This window comes from Vidua macroura, chromosome 4 (assembly GCF_024509145.1).
Source record: "Vidua macroura isolate BioBank_ID:100142 chromosome 4, ASM2450914v1, whole genome shotgun sequence".
Classification (NCBI taxonomy): Eukaryota; Metazoa; Chordata; class Aves; order Passeriformes; family Viduidae; genus Vidua; species Vidua macroura.
In genome coordinates this window covers 65,809,311-65,823,294 of record NC_071574.1, presented here as the reverse complement: position 1 = coordinate 65,823,294, position 13,984 = coordinate 65,809,311, and the positions used below count along the sequence as shown (strand labels likewise).

Here is a 13,984-nt window from a genome sequence, read left to right as displayed (position 1 = left end):
TTTTTTTTTATAGGAAGAGAAAACATATTTTCCAAAATTTTTACCTTTTGAAAGAATGTTGAAAAATCTTTTGTAACATTTCCCTTGGCTGCTTTATTTTTTAAGGCCATCTCCTCAATGGTGTCTTGAAGGAATTTAGCCAATTCAAGCTTTACTCTCAATTCTTTCTTCAGTCTTTCCTCCTGTTAAAAAAAATATTTGTTTTTAAAAGTTCCTGCCAGAAACACATGGACTAAACATCACCTCTGCCCCCAGACAAGTTATGCGGAGTAATTCTGGACTTCTGCTATAATACACACATTCCAAAGGGCAATTCACTCTTCCCAAAGATCCCCAAATCACACTGAACAAGCTGAAGAGCTCACTGTGTGCTCTGAAAGCAAAAACTTGTGGGACTCTTTTGGTGGGTTTTTACAAAGCTCTAACAATTCTGAGAAAACATAACTAGTACAAATAAAGTTTAAACTAAAAAAAGTGTAAGAAGGTATTTTAAATATTATGTATATATATGAAAAACCTTGTATCAAGGTTTAAGACTACAAATGTTACAATGTCTGTTTTAATACAACCAGAAAAATAAAATAGCTTTATTTCTCCTTTGTAGGAGTCATAGAAAATGGAAATGAGGATAGCAGAAAAGACAAGAGAGGCTTTCAACCCTGATAGCTTGGCACCTGCACATATGAAAACCAGGATGGCACTGGTTCATTATCATATGTTAAAAAGCAAGATCTTCAAAATAAGGAAGATAAAACCATTACCCCAATACTGAAAAAAATTCCAAGGTTTTTAGACTGTTTCTAATTTTTTTACCAAGAAATTGCTATTTAAAAAAAAATATCACTGGATTATAAATTCAGACCTGCTTACCTTTTTAGACTTTGTCTCAAATGTAGAGGGAAGCATATTAGGGAACAACTTCAGAGCTACTGGAAGTAAAAATTCCATAAATGGGACAACAAGAAAAACCAAGAAAGGGACCAGGCGAAAAAGATCAGCACATATTCGAAGAAACTGGAAGGGAAAAATATCAATAAGATAATATTTAAATACTTATTTTAAAAATACTTGATTTGATCATCTAATTGTCACTTAGACTCACACATATATATATATATATTCACTATGAAGAAATTTTAAAATAACACAATAAAAAGGTGTGACTAAGTCAGTTTTTAGCATTTTTTTCCAAGTTGCTACATACTAGAGAGTGCTGGAGTTTCCACCAGTTTTCAACACTATAGAAAGTATTTCAAAAGCCTCACTGTGTCTCAATAGGATTATTGAACAAGTATCTCATTTAAACCTCTTAAAAGCACCTGAAAACAGGAGGTGGTCATTTGTTGTCATTAAAGCTGCTTAACTTCTTTTATGCATCTTTATTTGTGCTCCACCACTTCTTACATGCATGAGCTACTATGGGATAAGTAATCAAGAATCAAATGAAAGATCCCTCCCCCTCTGCCTCATAACAATTGTAATGTACATTTAAATCCAGGGTAATGAGCCCAGCTTGGCAGATTTTTTTTTTTTAAAACCACTGCTTTTCCAGAGCAGTAATCCTCTGATGCAGGCGGTGTTCATTACTGAGTCTTGAACTGCATGAAATAAATACCATCCTTGTCATTTCTGTACACTCACAAATATATATATATTAGGCTGTATAGTCTATTATCAAATATTTCAATAATTGTTGAAAAATTTATAACTCGGTTTTTATTGGGGAGTGAAGATCTTGCTTGACTCTACCTCCTTTTACAAAGGAAAAAACTGGTTGTTGGGAATCCCATCAGTTCCTAAATCAGAGGTACACTCTGGTACTCCACTGCCACAGCACTATCGTTCCACATCAAGATTTGATAAACACAGCTCTGAGTGGCAAAAACCAGCAACATCAACGCTATTACAACAGTAAACCCATGCTGCCCACTCCAGCCCCTCCCCACTGTTCATGGCAATCAAGGGGAACAGCAGCACAGATCCCATGTCCTCAGGGCTGAGTTGCTAGAATACAAAACCTGTAAATCTTCATTCAGAATCTTCTTACCATAAAACCAGCCAAAATCTTAAGCACTACTGTATGTGGAAGGCACATGCTCTACAGATTGAAAGTCTGGCATTTTTCTTTGATTATAAAAAAATTCAGTTTCCCAGAATGGGATGCTTTGGTCCATTGTTTACAGGCTCAAGGATTTTTCCATTCATTCCAACAACAGAAGGCAAATAACTACCATGGAGTTAAAAAACAAAAAAAAAGTAAGAAAGTTTGGAAGAAAATTTTAAAACTCAGAAGAAAAGTACATTTTCCCTAAAAAAAAAAACCCTCAAAAATTTCTATAGAGTACAGAGTTCCTATTTTTCCCAGTCTCTATTCTCATACAGTGAGTACAAGTAGTTCTACAAAACCCATATCCAAGGAAGCAGTTTTACCACCGGATTAAGCCAACTTAATGCTAACCTGAGACGAGGTATAAGGAGCCATGAAGGTGCACTGGCAGTCACACCACTGATCCAGCTAAAACTGACCCATAAATACATACACAGACAAGGCAAAAAGGATCACTACAAACCAAGTGGATGTGAGGTGTGTCTCTATACGACACAAAATGAGTACACAGAAGTTTGGTAAGTTCAAAAGAGAAAAAGAGCTGATTTTATTTCTGATCTCGCAATATATAGAATTTTAAAAGTGACAGTGGATTGGAGGATGAAATGGCTACCACATTAACTACACTGGTCAAACTAACAGTCTATTAATTCTCTCCTTCCACAAAGAAGAATGCAAAACAATCATTATTTACATGAACAGTGCATGAGAACTCTAGCAGAAATATGTAAACATCAGAAGGTATAGAAAATTTTAAAAGAACTTTAAAACTTCCAAAAGAACTATAAAAGAAAGCACTTTTAAAAATGAGGGCAACAGAGGTGGGAAAACTTGATTTAAACACCAAGCTTTTCACAGCAGCACTGTCCTGGATCAGCTTTCACAAATCATGGAACTTCACCCTCGGCTAACTCAAGGAAAACAGCTTTATGCAGGAACCTAATACAATGGTGTACGATTACACACGCAGTATTTGGCAGCACAGTACGAGAACCTTGTGACTACCCTGCATCTGCTGCTACAGCTGGGTATTCCACTCTTCCCTCCTCTGCAGGGAAGAGTTTGTAAAGCTGGTGGACTTGCCACAAACTCCCTTGTGTTTGCCACCTCACCGTCATGTCTTGAACCACCCTGCTGCAGGAGCCAGCACTAGAGCAGTTAGTTTTTTTAAGTCAGTATCATGTTTTACTTCTTCCTGCCTTCTCTCTTAAGTGTAGATATGTGACCCCGCTGAATCCAAACCCTGCCAGCAACTGTAGGAGCAGAATTTTGGAATTGACTTTTAATTTACATAAGCAATAGGTCCCTTTGCATTAGACATGCTGCAATTGCTTGTTCGTGTGGTTAAATTACTTGGATATCTTTCCATTATTGCCTCCAAAGAGGAAGGAAAGGGCAGGCAGAAATAACTCATTTGTCAGTCTGCATGAAGATAAGATTTCTTTAGGACTGTCAGCTCATGTGCAGCTTAATACTTTTAAAGCAGTATATACATCAATTTTTATTTTCTATTCAGGAGGTAATCCACCACCAAAATGTTAAGTCTTCTTTAAATCAGTCAGTATACTACAATTTAAGGTTGAACTGATAAAAAAAAAAGAGCTGTGTTGAAACAAACTTGAACTAAGGTTTAAAAAACCCCAAAAGGGTTTTTTCAACTGCAGCCTGGTTTGCTTTTCAGTGACCCCAGGTTCTGAGCCTACCATGCCCTCAACTCCAGAGACACAATGTCCTCTTCCTCCAAATACAGAAAACACAAAATCTAGATTGAGAAACTCATATTACTGTAGTTATTAAAACTATTTTCTCTGTATCTCCTACACTGGATTTGCACACAAATAAACACATACATACATCATTAGATACGAGACAGGCTACACCAATGTAAACATTAATTTATATCTGCAAACAGATAAGTGGCCATTTCATTTAAAAAATAATTAATACTGAAAATGAACATTTGCACAAAAAAAAACAAATCTAGGAAGGCTAAATGCCAGATCACTACTTAAACATGAGCAAGACAGCTCTATCACCACTAGATAACAAAATCAAAAAATAATCAAATTAATAAATCCATCAGTTGATGGAATATTACTGCTGTTTATATAATTTCTCAGAATTATGGCTCAGTAAACATGAAAGAGGCAGGAAAATCAATGGTTCCAATCTTCCCTCTGGAGAATTTCCCATTCTGTTTTAAACTATGAATTAATCTGTCTCGCTTGGCTTTCCCAGTTCCCCAAAGCTCTCAATAAACCAGCACAAGCCAGAACTGCTACTTCAAGAAGTCCTGCAGTCCTCACCTTCCCCTATCCTCAGTTACCCTTTCTGGTACTACATAATCCCCTCTCACGTCAGCACAGACTGTTTTATTTATTGCTAAGGCCCGTCTCAGCTGCCAGGCATTCTCTTGTAGCAGCCAAGGAAGATGGCAAAACTAAAGGAGCCTGAAGATGCTGAGACCATCAAGCAGAGGAGTCTTATAGGAAACCACACCCACCCACAGACAGAAACTGCTACACGTGCCTGTAACAATTTTTGTTACTTGTCTAACCTTGTGAATTTAGGAAGAATTTTCATACTGCATTTAAGATGTGATGGGTTTTAATTACACACCAAATTGTTCAAATGTGACCAACTTTTATCAGGAAATCATAAAAACAATGAGCAGATACTTGTATTTTTGACCATTTACTGGAAGTTTTGAGGGCAGAGATGTGAACTCAGCACATTGTGTGTGCAGGTGTACAAACTGCAGAGCCACAAAGCCCACAGGCAGCACTGTGCACTCCTGCCCCAGAGCACACACACCTTCTGCTCTCCAGCTCTTCTTCCAGAACATAGAACATCTTTCCAGCAACAGCTGAAATGCTGTTTTTAATAAAGGCAGGAAGACAGACTTTTTAATCTCTATAGACCGCTTAAACAGCTTGTCCTTAAAAACAGTGAAATGAGAACTGTCAAATCAACATGTTTGATATTTTGCCAATGAACTGAAGTTGAATATCAATGCATTCTTTACAAAAAAAAAATTTAACTATACCAGCTTATCTTTTCATATATGAACTCACACCTAATGTATTTAAATACCCATATAACTTTCCATTCTAATTAAATATGCCTATTTCATCCAAAACCTGAAATTACTATTGAAACACATATATATTATCCAAATTTGAAAGCATGCACATTTTGCACTCCAGATTTCATTTCCCTTTTCTTTAAAATTATCAGTTGCATTTTTAGTTTCATAAATATAAGTAACATGCCATAAATAAAGGAAATATTTGTGGGATAAAATTATTTCAGATATATTCATAACTGAGATAGTACATCATCAATCATGCATTTCAGCCTGCAGCTTTTATCCCATTCAAAAGAATCTCATTAAGCAACAAATGGGAACTGAACTGGCACAGATACAACCTTTACTAGCAGTGTTTACTAGCAGTGCTTCCCACTATTTTTCCAGCTGGAGTGAAAAAGCAGAGAAAATGACTGTATATGGCACATGGCTGGGAACTTGAGAACAATCCCCAATTGCTGCCCATGTGACAAAACAGAAGAATCCTCTGCTGTTCCAACAAGAAAATAACAAATATATCTTCAATAATGGGGAACACAGGAAAAAAGTTCTGGGGTAATACCCAAAAATTTTAGCGTCCACATAGTGAGGAGGAAGGGAACACACTGAGGAATTTTAAATCTAGGAACAGAAGACAACAGAAACAACTAACTCAGTTCTAACAAAACAGAGCAATCACAGAGGACACCCAGAGGAAATTGGTCTTTACTCAGTACCTGTCTCCGTTCCCGACGAGACAAAGTGTTTCCGTGCAGGATTCTCCAGAGCATCCTCGCAGCTATTTTTGTGTCAATCCACAGCAATCGAAACCCATGGTAATAGTGCTTCAGTTCATCCACAATCCTCTGCCCAATAGATTTTTTTACAACTTCCACTTCTGTTGGACTATATACAGGACCTCCTTCTTCCAGCTTCTTGTTTTTGTCCTTTAAGGACTTGAGTGACTTTTCAACTATGGAGTCATCTTGAAGGGGACGTGAAGAATGCCACCACCTAACTGGAAGATACTGGGGACCTAAAACACCCATGGTTGCTAGTGGCGTCCATGAGCCAGAAGAGCTCGTAAGAGTGAAGTGTATTTGCTCAGATCCTTTAGTCCAACAACAATAGTGAGCTTTTTTGGAGTAGGCGTAAACAGGAGGGACACTAGTGCAATATTTAAAGTGTACAGTCCTTCAAAAGAAAAAAGCATTCAAGAATTAGCAACAGATCATCAGCTATTTCTATACACATATTTGCACAGATATATATATATATTTATGTATTTATAAACCACAAAATTTGAGAAATATCAACTGCATATTTAAGGGGGAAAATAATTTTTGATTATTAAAACCAATGTCTACATGAAAAGAACATTTGGCTTTACTTTATGACAAAAAAAAAAAAAATTAACCTGCAGGGAATTTTCCATTATATGACTTTGAAAAGGTAGTTTATTTTACTCCAATTAAATAAAGAGCAGCCACCACATGTGCTTTCCATTTAGAAAGCCACACTTGAAAATTAATATGTAAATTCATAAGTAACATAAAGTCTCTTCTATTACTTCTCCTGTTTGTGCAAAACACTCAAGAAAAAAAAATATAAGTTGTATACTTGGGATAGGTGCTGAGTCAGAGAATTAGTACCAGAGGAATCCAATTTCATTAGAGTCGCTCTCTCACTATCTTCATGCATCCAGTTTTCCTCATTCAGCAGAACCTTTTGTAAAAATTTCCATCACAGTACTGAGCTGAGACAGAGAGAACCAACACTCTTCTACCTTGTTCAGAACTTTGTTCTTTTCTTAAATTAAATGTAAACTGAAGTTAGCAGGGAAGCACTGCTCAAACACCACTAACACTCCTTATATACACCGAAGAACCACTTGTTACATGCAAGTAGGATTGTAAACGCTTTTAATAAAAGATAGGATAAAAATAAAACAGTAGATAAAATGTTTCACATAAATGAGTTCCATTAGTGTCCCTCAAACTGAAATACAAGTAGTAAGACATCTACAGAACAGAACTGACTGAGGTGTTTTCTTCATGGAGCCAGTGTACTACCAAAACAAAATCAGAATGTGTTTTTGTCTTCAGTCAATGAACAGAAAATAGGTGCAAGTGGCTTTACAGGTCTCAGTAAGATTTTAAGGAAAAAAAGGTTTATCATACACTTAAAAGTGATAGCCTTACTCACTCAATTTTCAGACAGAAACACTTCTCAAATTTAATTTTTACATGCTCAAATGTGTTTTAATTTACTTGAATGGTTCTGTCTACCCAATGTAATTCAAATAGAACTTTGTACAAAAAAAAAAGACGAAGTTATTACTTTTTAAAGACACACTATTTTCTAGTTTAAACTGAAGTTTTAGCATCTGACCATTCAGTGGTCAGACAACTGCTGAAACACATACAATTACACAAAACAGTTTCTTGGCTAGCTAGAAAACTACACCTTTGCACAGATATTAACTAATAAGAATTACAGTTTAATTACTTTATGAAAATAAATTACATATTCAAAACCAGATTAAAACACCTGCATAAATCAATCCACCCTGACTCCAAGGCATTTCCCAAAAGCAGAGCTCCAGGCCTACAAGCCAAGTTCCACCTACATACATTGACACTCTTCTGCATGCAGAGAGGAAAAAAGCTCTGACAGCAGAACTGGTTCTGAGTCTGTAGGGAATAAAAATATTGCAAGAAATGTGCCTCTCCAAACACACTTTCATAAGGATGTCAGACACACAACTCCTATCCCACCTGTCCTCAGTACTTATCACTAGAGTCCCCTGCATTCAGATCTGTGTCATGTGGAGTGTGGGCATTAGTTTGTTATATTTTAAGCCTCAACATTATATTAATAGCAGCTTTGGTTAGGGGAAAAAAAAAAAAACAACAACCCAAAAAACCCCAAACTAAAACAAACAAACAACTCCACCCCAAACCTTCTCAATAGAATAAGATTTTCTGTCCCAATATTCTGCTGCTCTTTCATCACAGAATCATAGAATGGTTTGGGTTGAAAGGGACCTAAAGACCACACAGTCCCTGCCACAGGCAGGGGCACCTTGCACTTTACCAGGTTGCTCAGAGCCCCATCCAGCCTGGCCTTGAACACTTCCAGGGATGGAGCATCCACAAATTCTCTGGGCAACCTGTTTCAGTGCCTCATCAGTACAGAGCAAAGAATTTCTTCCTTATATCTAATCTAAACCTGCTTTCTTTCATTTTAAAGTTATTCCCCTGTTGCCTTGTCACTCCATCCCATTGATTAAAGTCCCTCTTCAGCTCCCTTGGAACCCCTTTAGGTACAGGAAGGTGCTGGAAGGCTTCTCTGGAGCCTTCTCTTCTCCAGGCTGAAGAACCCCAACTTTCTCAGTCTGTCTTCATAGGAGAGGTGCTCTAGCCTAACAGATTTAAAACCATAATTTTCCAGCTTCCCAAAAGAGGTTTTATACACTACCATACTAAAAATAAGTATTTGAAAAGGTTTTATGTGTTTAAAAAAATTAATCATCATTAATTCTACAGCAAGTGCTATGGAACTAACAGGTCTAAAAAGAATTGGTTTGTTTTGTATTAGAGGGTTGTGTCTAGAGACACATCCTTATGTTAAAATGAAAACTCAGGAAATCAAAGAATAGTCCCTGTATCCTGAGCAGTTAGTTTATAAATGAACTACAGAACCCGTATTTTAACATTCCAAGGAAAGGTGTTAGGAAATTCTTATCTACAAGTACGCCTTGTGAGCCAAGTCAGGAACAGAGAATGGATTCTGCCAACATTCAACTCCTTCAGCTCCATAAGGACACACAACAGTTGGATTTGTTTTCAGAAGAGGACACCATCACCCAAGGCTGCAACATACAATAAACTCCTTTCTTTGGTTTAACAGAGATCTTACTCAGATGCTCTATACTCTTATCTGTCAATTGTGATTTTCAACTAGCTGCAACTGAATGTTTCGTCCATGGAACTCCATGGAGAAAGTATGCAAGAAACTCATCAGATCCCATTATGACACCTGGAATCACCCAAGATAGACATTAATATTCTACTGCTTTCACAACAGAAGTGAAACAAAAAGGGAGGAAGTGGGCAAAAAGGAGAAGATTTCACTTTCTTTTTCCCACACACTACCAATCAGGTGAAGCGAGTAATACTCAAACTTCCTTTAACCTGTCATTAACACAAGCTGGAGCTAACATTTTAGCACTTTGTCTAGATTTAAACCTACATTCTATGACAGTATACTAACTGATAGTTCAGAAAAATGTTCATATTTACTCACATTTTGTTTGCCAGCCTCAGGGATGTACAGCTAAGACACGCCCGATCTCCCAAGTTACCTAGAAAAATACCAATAATTAGCACCAATTCTGAAATTCAGGAGGACATTTATCCATGTAGTGAACTGCACACAAATAAATGAGGGAGAAGATTGATCTTTGCATAGAAATAGCTATTTCTGAATGCACAGAAAAGATGTTGCTTAACATGCAGAGTTGAACTCTGTGGATGTGTGAGGTTGGTTTGCTCCTTGTTCAACTATCTGAAGACAGGTTTCCAAGTCCCTCAGGCAAGAAACTATATTGCAGAGGAAAGTCACTTAAAGCAAATGTAATTTTTTAACAACTCTATGACAACATAGTATCAGATGATCCAAATGGAGCCCCTGCCAAGTGTTTAGGATTAAAATGGCTTTTTGTTTTGTTTTAAGCAAAACAAATAAAACACAAGCAGGAACCTAAAGAGACTTCACTAGAGAGGTGGAACCACAACACTGTTTCAGTACATTGCTGCCCATTTTGATTAGCACCTGGTAAAAATAGCTCTACCCCATGATCTCTGCAAAGGATACAAATTGTCTTGAAGGGAGGGGTGAGCCTGACCCAAAGCATGAGAAAAGTTAACTTTCCAGAAAACACTGTATCCATCAACATTAATTTTAATTGAAACACTATCTCAGAATCATTCCTAATAAAGTACAAAAGAAGGGCTGACACCTATATATGAGCACCCTCTATCCAAGTACACAGATAAACAGCATCCATTCTGGAACTAAATTGAGAAGATCATCAAATCATAAATCATCTAAGTCACATGCTTCAGTAAAGGGCCATGTCTGAAAGTCTTCCAACCACAGAAGAAGCATAAACAACATAAAATGCTACCAAATCTACAATCACTGAAAGTCATCCCTGATCCCGCTAGAAAGGAATTCGTCTTCCTAAAGCAACTTAAAAAAATAAATCTTGTATTAACACCTTGCTACAATAACTCAATAGGTAGCTACTGCCAAGAGCAAAAAGACTTCTGGACAGATCATAAAAAAAAAAAAATCACACAAGCAAGAAAGACTTCAAACATGTTGACTCTTTTTGGCCAATCTTTTCAGAATAAAACAAAATAAAATCGGAAGGCTGGATAGAGTAGGCATACTGTGGTTTGTTTCTCCCATCTGGAACCTACCGTTTCTGGTCAATCCTAAGAGACAGAAGGATAAAAAGGTCATTTGAGTGGTCCATGGTACCCTTTCCCACCACCAAAACCAAGATATGGCTATGACAGAACCTAAAGTAGACACCTGTATCACCTATGAGACACATGTATCTCCTGCATGACACAGGTGAGAAAACACAGCATCCAATGCTGATGACAAAAAGCCCTCCCCAGCAAAATACCTTAATTATTAGGGGAAAATAGAGGCTGCCAAAATCAGATGGGACAGTTGGAACGTATACAAGATAAGTTAAATTCTCTGAGGAAAATCTTGATAATCAAGTGATGTCCCATGCTAAGTAGGCTCTGAAGAAATTACAACAAAAGCTGTGGCATTATCAAGTCAAAGGATATACCAATGTCAAGTTGTATCAAACTCTATCACCCACTGCCATGGCAAGTAGAGCCAGGGAAAACCCGTCTCTGGCTCAAAAAGCAAGTCCTGAGAATGTGTGAAGGCACTGTGATACTCTCCAATATTTACAGAAAGAACAGTAACTAAATTACTTAACCCAAGAGGCCATGCTAGAAGGACACCCCTGACCTCAAGGAGCAGCTGAGCAGAGAAGTACTCAGTGTCTGGAGGGATAAGTCACAGCACAGTAATCTGTCTCACCCAAGTGCCAGGAAGCCCACAAAGCCTTATGTGCTTAAAGCAAGGGTCCTACTAGGAGAGCACATTGCCTGCTATGGACAGTGCCCCTAGAACTAGGAGGGATGATCTGGAACTCAAAACTGGCTTGGAGTTTCTTAGATAAAACTCCATAGCAGCAAGACACTTTCACTTCACTTACCTTCTTTCCAACCAGGCTCATTAAATGTTAAGGAAGGGGTCAAAGAACAAAATTCCAAGGTTACCATAAAAAAAAAGTGCTAAGTTCATTGTTGTACAGCACGTTCAGAATGTGAACAGGCTAACAGAAAATGTTAATTCCAACTTTGCCAGTTCTGACAAGAGCTCTTTAGGTTTTGAAGTGTCTCTTATAACTATGTACCTAGGAGTAAACCAGCCCTGAAATAATAGATATACTTCCTTCAAAAAGGGGCAAAGTCCATAATCCTTGCTTCTGGGGTAATACAGACATCCAAAAGCATCTGAACAAGGTGAATGTTGCTTAACCATACTCAACACTGCTCATTTAAGAAACCTGCATTGGCTTAGTAAGACAGAAGGGCAGTAGTGCTAGAAAAGCTGTGTGTTAACATGTTCCACATGGAAAAGTAGTCATGGGAAACCTTATACTTGAATTTAATGAAGCATCAAACCTAAAGTTTTTAATGTAGAATAGCCATGCTGTTACTATGTTTAGAATTTTTAAAAATAAAATGCTATCATGAACTAAGTCCCTAGAGAAGTGTAAGCTTGCAGTACTTAACAGTCTGATCTTCACAGGAATAACATTTAGGATTCTTAGAAGCACTTAGCTTTAACTTAATCTTAGACTACTTACACGTAAAGCAAAGAAGATGAGCTAAGTAAAGCAAAACAATACAGAAAAAAATACAACATCCAAGAATGTGTTAATAATAGATTAACACCCCAAATAAAAGTATTGGTTGTATCATAACCACAGTGCACCACAGCACACTAATTATTTGATTCTATCACAGCATTTCAGTTTAGGTTGTCTAAGATTTATAACAACCAAAATTGCAGCAATCATTAACAGTACTTTTTATGCTATGCCACAAGAATAATCAAAGCTCCCATCTAATTTGAAGGTACATGGATGTGCTTTTTCCCCATTTTAAACAAATTGGGTGGTTAGGATACCCCAGTTTTTGTTCAGGACACTGTCTAGGCTTAACCTAAATAAATGACTCTGCAACAGTAGTTCGCAAAACCCATCAGTTAGAGGAAGATACTACACTTGAGTGACTGTTGGTAACCAAGAGGACAGCTGTTCTTTGCAGTGAACAAGCATCCCTACAGCTCATCAGGTCTGCCTGGATGTGAGCGTGCAGCTGCCCTGCTCCCAGTGACAGCACTCCCATGACAAGTCGAGGTTCTGTGTCAGTGACAGGCAATTCCTCCCTCACCCCCTGCCATTCCAGCTCAGGGCCCTGTGTCAGGGACAGGCAATTCCTCCCTCATCCCCTGCCATTCCAGCTCAGGGCCCTGTGTCAGGGACAGGCAATTCCTCCTTCACCCGCTGCCATTCCAGCTCAGGATGTAAAGAGCAGCCACAGGCCTCGTGTACCTCACAAGTTATCAGTTGTTTCATACCACAAAGCTTCACCAACCAGAGATATTTAAACTGCCAAATTGTCTTCATTATTAATCATTATCACACGATGCGCTTCCTTTTTATTTTCCCAAGTTTTCAAAGCCACTTGGAAAAAGGCAAATTCATGTTTCGTCCCTAACACAGACTAAGAAACATCCCCTTGTGCTTTCATAAAGAGAATAAGCACATGACTAGTGAAAACCCCACTTCACACCCAAGCCACGCCGAGAGCAAGGCAGGCAGGACCGAGACGTAGCAACGCGTTCCTGCGTTTAACAAAACGCACGTGTTCTTCCGTTCCCCAACCAGCCGGCATTCAGGAGACACGCGTGTCCCACTGCCCTTAGGGTAAATCATCCCCTCCAACCACGCTGCCGCGGAAGCACATGCGAAGAGGCCGCAGCAGCCGCCGAGCGTGGGCCGGGCCGGGAGCAGCGCCAGCCCCGGCAGACAGAGCGGCGGGGGCTCGGCCGCGGCCTTTCCCTCCCGCAGCGGCCTCTCCGCCCGCGCCCGGAGCCCCCAGCCGCCACCGGCCGCTCTCCCTCCCTGTTGCCCTCCCGGCCAGGCCCGGCGGGCCGGAGCCGGCGGGCGGCCCGCGGGGAGCCTCACCGGGCTGCGGCGGGCGGCGCAGCGCTCGGGGCAGGCGGCAGGCGCGCCGCCCGCAGCTCTGCAGCAGCATGGACGCCATAGCGGCGCTCGGTGGGCCGGCGGGCGGCTCCGGCCCCGCTCCAGTCCCGCCGCCCGGGCCGCGGCGATCCCCAGACGCCCAGCAGCGCCCGGGAGCCGCGTTCGCCCGGCACCGCCCCGCGGCGCCGGGCACGTCGGGAGCTGTAGTCCGGGAGCGCACGGTGAGAGCGGCGGTGGCGGCGGGGATGGCGTCACCGAGGGGTGGGCGCGGCTGCGGCTCTTCCCCACGGCCGCCCGAGGGGAGAGGCAGGAGCTGCGATGGTCACTGGGGGCTGTCCCTGTGCTGGGGTTTTTTTCTCCGAGCGTGGCTCGCTTGCAGCCCACGGTCCCCGCCGCGCCGGGAAGGCCACACAGGCCGTGCCCGCTGTGAAGGGCG

At 40.1% G+C, this 13,984-nt stretch overlaps 1 protein-coding gene across 2 annotated transcripts in view; it reads right to left on the bottom strand.

The window, feature by feature from the left end:
• LETM1 (leucine zipper and EF-hand containing transmembrane protein 1) overlaps positions 1 to 13,675 on the bottom strand; it is a 28,427-nt gene extending 14,752 nt beyond the window's left edge. The window contains exons 1-5 of one of the 2 annotated variants that reach the window (XM_053975517.1): positions 13,531 to 13,675; positions 9,483 to 9,540; positions 5,912 to 6,368; positions 871 to 1,014; positions 45 to 182 (exon numbers count right to left, since the gene is read on the bottom strand). In XM_053975517.1, the coding sequence (XP_053831492.1) occupies positions 45 to 182; positions 871 to 1,014; positions 5,912 to 6,368; positions 9,483 to 9,540; positions 13,531 to 13,609 (876 nt within the window). In that variant the 5' untranslated portion in view covers positions 13,610 to 13,675. Of the gene's footprint in view, positions 1 to 44; positions 183 to 870; positions 1,015 to 5,911; positions 6,369 to 9,482; positions 9,541 to 13,207; positions 13,323 to 13,530 lie in introns of those variants that run through there. The other variant, XM_053975518.1, reaches the window with a different exon arrangement.
• Positions 13,676 to 13,984: the final 309 nt, after the last annotated feature.